The 7463-nt window shown below is 42.8% G+C and overlaps 1 protein-coding gene and 1 long non-coding RNA gene across 3 annotated transcripts; both read left to right on the top strand.

Moving 5' to 3' along the window:
- The first annotated feature begins 1157 nt into the window (after positions 1–1157).
- LOC311355374 lies at positions 1158–1837 on the top strand. Its single transcript, XR_014637429.1, has 3 exons — positions 1158–1254; positions 1453–1562; positions 1748–1837. It is a non-coding gene; the product is annotated as an uncharacterized lncRNA (long non-coding RNA).
- Positions 1838–3350: 1513 nt separating this feature from the next.
- Positions 3351–7463, top strand: LOC311355410 (uncharacterized protein). 2 transcript variants are annotated; one of them, XM_084475181.1, is made up of 9 exons: positions 3351–3397; positions 3551–3595; positions 3675–3739; positions 3985–4057; positions 4239–4390; positions 4497–4607; positions 6052–6105; positions 6307–6424; positions 6537–7463. In XM_084475181.1, exons 8-9 carry the CDS (start codon positions 6325–6327, stop codon positions 7079–7081), a joined length of 645 nt encoding a protein of 214 aa, XP_084331307.1. In that variant the 5' UTR covers positions 3351–3397; positions 3551–3595; positions 3675–3739; positions 3985–4057; positions 4239–4390; positions 4497–4607; positions 6052–6105; positions 6307–6324; the 3' UTR covers positions 7082–7463. The 2 variants fall into 2 exon arrangements, with proteins under 2 accessions (XP_084331307.1, XP_084331306.1); XM_084475180.1 differs by lacking the exons at positions 3351–3397; positions 3551–3595; positions 3675–3739; ... (1 more) ...; positions 4239–4390; positions 4497–4607 and adding an exon at positions 5117–5153.

Here is a 7463-nt window from a genome sequence, read left to right as displayed (position 1 = left end):
TGGGGGGCTTCTGGTGAGTTGATTTATATTCAAAAGTGTTTGCATCAGTAATAACTTTCAGACTTCACTACATTTCACTGTAATGGTTACTCATAGCAGGTACGATAACTTTCTTTTACCAGGTGGATGTGCTGTGGTCACATGCCCTTGTGCTGTTGTTTATGGAGTTAAATTCAACCTAAGGGCTGAGAGCCCAAGAGATTGTGCTGATCTGCTGCTATCAATGAAGCATTTCCCCAATGTGACCTTGTATGATTTTGCAAGGGGACTGGCAACACATACATACAAACATAAGAGAGCCATAGTCCTCGCCCTTAAGCCCTCATGAGGGGAGACTGCTGGATCCTACTGATGACAACATCAGATTGGCCTCTGCAAAGAAAGTGAAAGTCAGCTTGCCTTGGCTAACTACAAAGAAGCCAGTACCTGATGAAAATGGCCACCCTATTACAGGGTCATCAGAGCATTATGCTCTTTATGACCGCTTTCATGAGGAACACCAAAGACCCAAAGGATGTTCTGCGCAAGGTAGAGCTTGTGCCTGAGTTACGTGGCTGGGCCAATAGCCAGTGTGCCAAGCAGCTCTTCAGTGGATTGAGGAAGAACAACCACTTCTTAGACATGATGAGTCTATCGTCCCATACATTTTGCACCACTACAACAACGGATGCAATGCCAAAACAAAAGAGAACATGGAAGAAAACATTGGGGAGTGCACTGCAAATCCAGTTGAACTCCAGTGGGCAGACGGTTTTAGGTATGTACGTGCACAGTATAGTTGTGACATTCGGATTTCAAACTGGTATTGTCTTGTAAAGCCATCTCCTGCAATAAAAAAGGCTTTATTAATCCAATGTGTGGAAATTCCTAGCAGTAATTGTTTGTTTTGGTTAACACGTACTGTTTAGAATGTCAAATGTTATAATCTTAATTGTTTCCCTTGCCTGCTGACAGCATCAGCAGCCACTGCTGCATCTTGCACAGCTGCCCAGTCTGTAAACACTGCAGCAGCCTCTGTTGTGACACAATCCGTGGCACCCCCTGCGAACCAGGCCGCTGCCATCATCCCACCACCGACCACCGGTACGAACCAGGCCGCTGCCATCATCCCACTACCGACCACCGGTACGAACCAGGCCGCTGCCGTCATCCCACCACCGACCCCTGCTGTCAACGTAGCCCTTACAATTAACGTAGAAGCTTCTGGCATGAGTGCAACAATAGCAGTGGAAGCTCCAGCTACAACCACAACAGGTATTCCAGAGATCATCACAGTACAAAAATGTAGCACCTAATACTACACTATCTAATGCACTAAAATATAATGTTGTACAACTTGTAACATTATTTACTAAGTCAGTTGCTGGAAAGACATGCTATGGTACAAATTCCACACATTGCTTATTATGCTCCTGTCATTTCTGAAATTGGGCTTCTCTGACCATATTGCAGGAGGTTTTGAGGTTTGTAATCAACACTGTTGTGGAATGAAGCACATATACCACATATGTGCAAGAAGGGAAGTAACGGAGCATGAGATGGACGAAGGACAATTGACATGGGTAAATGTATTTTTTTATTTTTCTTGATTTAGTTCTAATAGGCCTAATATGGCCCACATTAAACAAAGTGAAGTATTTTCTTCATATAATTGAGTTCTAAAGAGGTTTTCTGTTGTTTGTTTGTTTTTTGCTGTCAAGTATGATATACTGTAGTAGTAAGTACTTGACTGACTGTCATTTTAAAGCTTGATGATGTGTTGGATGATGTGTTGGATGACACAAAATCACCAGACGAGGCGATTTGTAAAGTGGGCACCACAGTTTTAAAAAGGCTGGATGGACTTCCTGTCCCTGGGATTGGACAGAGAAGTGGAGGCAACAGTAAGTACACTTTTAATCACCCAAATATTTGAAAATTGTTTAGTAAAATGTCTTTGCAATCCATAAAACATTCTGTTGTTTTATTACAGATCGTCAACTGTTGTTTATCACTGGTCATCAAGATTGCCAGGCAAAAGGTGTGTATGGATATTTTTTGTATCATTTCAAGGTACAACTTTCTATCATTGATAGTGCTTATTTATTTTATGTAAACCCAAATAATTTAAACTGGTGTTCTGTGATTTACAGGGAAAGTATGTTCATGCTGTGGATGTTATTCCCACTTGGAGACCTCTCAATGTCGACCCGTTTTTCTCGCTGCCAGTAAGTTCTATGCATGTGTTGTGTATGGCTTAAGTTTGTTAACCCTGTACATAGTGACAGTATCTCGTACTATGGTTGCGTATCTAAAAATATCTTCACATTGAAACTACAAGCTCTTATTGTTGTCATTCGAATGATGCAGGTAGATGCAGCATCTAGAGACTGCATCCTTTTTCCTGTATGGAAACCAGGACACTGAATACTAGGTGTAAGTTTAACAGGCATCATGTCAGAGTTTTTTATAAGAATGTCACCATTTTATTATTTGGTCACATGACAGACTTTTCAAATATTGTATATCTACTTTTAGTTTTTAAATTCCAGCCACACATTGTCATGAGAAGTGTAATCTATGTCATGTAAAACAATCTGCTTTGTCACATATGTTCACTTAAAAGTTATGAAAAAGCCATTACAGTGAAGCTTGAAAATTTTATATTTTATGTATAATTTATGTATATTAATTTATGTATATTGTCCTGAAGCCTAAATTTAAGAGGATACGTCTTGATTGCTCCAAGCTTAGTTGCTATGGAGACTGGCATTATTTATCCATGTTCATGTTTCAGTCTAATATTGAGGAACCGTTCATTGTTCCCGTAAATTAATATTCGGTTCGTTTTTGTGTTTTGCATGGTGTTATATTGTTATTATTCATATTGTTATGTTTAGGAACCGTTCAATGTTCCTAGTAGAGTTAAGAATGTTGGCAACCCTTCAATGTTGGTTCTGCTGTGTTCAAAAAAGCCTTCTGGTGATGTGTTCATTACATTTGTGGTGATCAAGGTAGCACAATCTGGAGTCATACTATGCACACCTGCTCCACTGTTGCTTAAACCAATAATGGAAGCCAATTAATTAAGCAAGCTTAAATGGCTTAAAATGTTGACCACAAATGTCACATCAAAATCATGTGAGGTCTTTAATAGTGTATTTCATCATATTATCCTTTTGTCTTTTATAGCACCATTGCAGCAAAAGATAGTGCCAGGATCCTGGGCATTTGTGGTGATGGAAATTTTGGATTTATATATGCCTTGTGAAATGTGCTATGCATTGGAATAGTACTAAGAAATGTAATTGTATTAAATATATTTAAATATAATTGAATTGTCAATAACTTCTGGCTTTTTTATCAGATTATTCCAGAACAAGCAGGCAGCGCGGACTGTGGCGTGTTCATGCTAATGGTAAGTGATGGGATTGTGCACCTCGGCATCAAACATAATAACATAAGCAGGTGCCAAGAGAAAAGGATCATTGACATGGTTTATATGTACAGTAACAACTGTGTATCAATTGTTCTATCATATGTTAACCATTGTTTATAATATGGATTATAGTACGCACTGTACATGGCACTGGACTGGACCTTCGACTTCACTCAGGTCAGCAATTTAAATCTGAAATTGTTAATGTACAGATTTTAGGATTGAAACTACAATGACATCTTTCTTCATCTACTAGCATGATATGCCACATATAAGGAGATGGTGGTGCCAGCTTCTGTTGGACAACATTGAACACCAAAGGTATGAACAACTTCTTACTTGATAACTACGATGTGTTTCTGTGGGGGGGGCGCTTAAAGGAACAGGAAAGGTACTGTAGTTTGTATTAGTCCCCAGCAAGAGGATTTTGTCAACAATAATAACACTTTGTTTTCCTGTACCAAATGGACTCTTAAACCGAAATATGAACCAAACCATGTGTACCGTCAAACCCCCCTACATGAAAAGCATCTTGCTAATGTCACCCCTTTGACATTTCTACGTAGGAAGAGAAGACGGCTAGAGCCCATGACACATGGAAGAGAGCAGGAGCAGGAGTTGGCAACATGTATTGAGCAGGTCTTTTATTTATTAATAATTTATTTTTGATTTTGTTTGTTTGCATGTGTTTCTTTTTTGGGGGAATATAATATTTATTGAATACATTCAGTGCTCATGCTTTCAGTATTTCTATTAATGCTGTTTGGCTTAATACTAACTGGAGATGATGTATTCAATAGAAGAATCTTATTTGTTTCAGTTGCCATCTTGCCTGTTGGAGATCATCTTTGCTGAGGTCGTTCTTCATGATGGAGACAGAGCTAATGACCCTGTCCCTGGTGCCTTCCTGCTTCAGAGAAGTGGTGGAGAGGGAATACTTCAAGAGAAAAGTGCATTTTCTGTGGCTTGACAGTAAGATTACAAAAACGGTCGTAGCTATACTGGTTGCATACTGCATGTTTTCCATGTTAAATCAATTTGAGAAATCATCTTATTCTCAAAATTGTTGTTGCAACAGGTGTTGCAAACTGGACCATGTTCTCGGCACAATACAGGGCAGACTTTTACAAAATGTACACTCTGGATATGTGTGGAGAGTGCAGGGTGACTTTCAAAAACTGCATACCAGGTATGAAAATTATGCATGGAAATGTAATGAGTACTTCTTTCAGTTATTGCTACCTAAAGATGGCAGTGAAAACTTTTTTAAAAAACTTTTGTAGAAGTTGTTGCAAAGACTGTAGTGTGTTGACCAAGTACTTGAAGACAAATTTATTCCTATTCCATGGGCATCCATAAGGCAGTAATGATGGTCTCATGCAGTAGTAAAAGAATAATAAATATGGATATAAATAATTTAATAACTAATAATTGTAGCTGTTTAAAACTGACACAAGTAAACATTGCAATTACAAGTAATAAAACTCAAGAGACACAAAAATAGAACCTTACAGTGGGTATCTCTATGGGTAGAATACTGACCAGAGGACTTCTAGACACCAAGGGTTTCTTCAATGTGATAATCCATAGAAAATAAAGGGGGGCCCTCTAACAAGGACTGTTTTTATTTAGCGACAGGCTACAGGAAAGGGGAAAAGAGGGGGGCTGCGGGGCATCTACTCCGAGAACTCGCACGCTGGCTTCTGCTCTCACACAATAAATGGGCCATGGGTTGGTGGGTGAACATTCATTTATTTTTATTTATGATTTTATTTGGTTGAAAAGTTTCCAGGATGCTGTGAATGTTGGTCGAAATAGGATCTACAGAGGGGCAACTCCAAAATATATATGAAAATGTCATGCAGGGTCGATTGCAGGGTCATGTCAAAATAAAATTATATCGCCGGGGGGGGGGTTATGCATAAAGTGATCAGAGGTCCAAATCCCTCCGGGATAAATAACCAACCCTAAGTTACGTAAGTTGCAATTTACAACAGTTTACAGTTACTTGTGGAGACCACGAGTGGTTTACCACAAGTCCATTGGGTTGAATTTGTTATTACCCAGTGTGCTTTGTGGAATGGTCTCAATGTTTTGTTTTATTTCATGTGAATAGCCTAGGCCTAGTTTACTAGTAGGCCTTTTTTTCAGAAAGCAGATGTTCGTCACACGATGTCATTGATGTGAAATATTAATGGAGGCTATCGGGTGACAGCGGCAGAGGGCTAACCTGCTGTGGGACTCCCAGCATCCTGCTCTTAAAGGTGACATATTATACCACCAGGTGGGCGTGGGATTAGCCCTTACGAGCCGTTTTTTAAAAATCACAAGTGGGCGTGTGCACCTAGATGTACGATGGTAGACTGATCTATCCAGCGCACATCTAGGTGGACACGCCCACTTGTTCAAACTGCTTGCAATGGCTAATCGCATTCACACCTAGTGGTATAACATGTCACTTTTAAACACGCTGACGCTGGAGGGGTGTTCTGACAGGCAGTGTGGTGTCGTTCTGATAGGCTTTCCTTTTTTTTGTGATTATTTATGTGCATCTTCTCTCTCCCCTGCTCTCTGTCTCTCTCCCCTGCTCGCTGTCTCTCTCCCCTGCTCTCTGTCTCTCTCCCCTGGACCAGGGCAGGACGCCCGCCTACTACTACAACTGCTCCAGAAAGGGCCACTTTGGCCACGTGAGTCGCCGCTTCAGTTTGCACCGCAGCAGCCTCTCCTCTTGTCCCTCCCTCTATCGCTTTACCCTGCTCTCCCTTTCTTCATTTTCTCCAAAGCAAATAATGAATCAAATTTATGATCTAAAGATGAATATTATCAAAAAATATAGCGAGCGTGTGCCTTTTTGCAAGATCAGTATTAGGTGTTTGTGTGTGTCTCAGGCATGTACACAGCGTCGGATGTGTAATGGGACCTACCCCAGCACTCCCTTCATCAATCACTACGACACTCCCGTCAACTTCAACCAGAGGGAGCACAGGGTGAAGTGGAAGGTCAAAGGTAAGCTCTGTCTCTCTCTTCTCCTCTGACACACAGCACCCTGACCCCACTAGTTTCAGAATGCCACTGAATAACGTTGTGATTTTATTTACTATTCCCCCCCCCCGTCCAGAACTTGAGGAAGCCGGCCTGCTCGGCACCACACCCAAACCCCCCCACCGCCCCGGGACCACCGAAGAAGGGGCAGAGGACCAGCCACTACCACGACTACAAGAAGAAGAACCACCACCGGCAGCAGGAGAATGCCAACACCCGCCCCTCCTCCGCCAGGGTCCCCACGCCCGGCTCCAGCTCCACCCACCCACGCCCCGCTGGCCGGCCGTCGTCTTCAAGACCAAGATGTCCGCCAAGCTGAAGCCGACGCCCGTCAGCGGCGCCGCCAACCAGTGGAAGCGTGACGTCCCCAAGCGTGACGTCCCCGCCACCAAGGCTCCGCCCTCCTCCTCCACCACCACCGCCGGCGCCACCACACCACAGAAACGCACGTTCTATGAGGAGGAGTGCTTCCGGGGTGGGGAAGAGAAGGCGGCGAAGAAGAGCAGGAACAAGAAGAACCCCAACCGGCTGAACTGGGGACCGGCGGCGGAGCCGCGCACGTCGCCCTTCAAGCGCGAGTCCTACACCCCGCAGCAGCTGTACGGCGTACAGCAGCTGTAAGGAGAAGGGGAAGAGGGCCGGCGGGAAGAAGAGGAGGTCATCTAAAGGCGGCGGCGCAGACATGTACCCCGCCGACGAAAACCTCTTCACCATCAAACAGAGGAAAGGGAAACGCAAGCAGTAGAGCGACACGGTTACCGCTACAGAGCTGAGCTGTTGGTCTTGTCAGCCTGAATTCTGTTGGTTTATATGAACACACACAACACAACACACAACTGGTTGAAACACTGCAGTAGCAGAAACCTCAAAGATGAATGGAAGGCAGGTTCAGAATAAATGTGGAGATGTTTCTTCATGGTCTTCTAAGTGGGTTGGTTTATTTACTTCCATGATGTTAAGTCAAGTGAAGGCGAGTTAACCAAAATTGATATTGATAAGTGGC

This window comes from Micromesistius poutassou (assembly GCF_964030765.1).
Source record: "Micromesistius poutassou genome assembly, chromosome: 11".
Classification (NCBI taxonomy): Eukaryota; Metazoa; Chordata; class Actinopteri; order Gadiformes; family Gadidae; genus Micromesistius; species Micromesistius poutassou.
The sequence above is the reverse complement of the archived record's forward strand: the minus strand, read 5'-3'. Positions and strand labels throughout refer to the sequence as shown.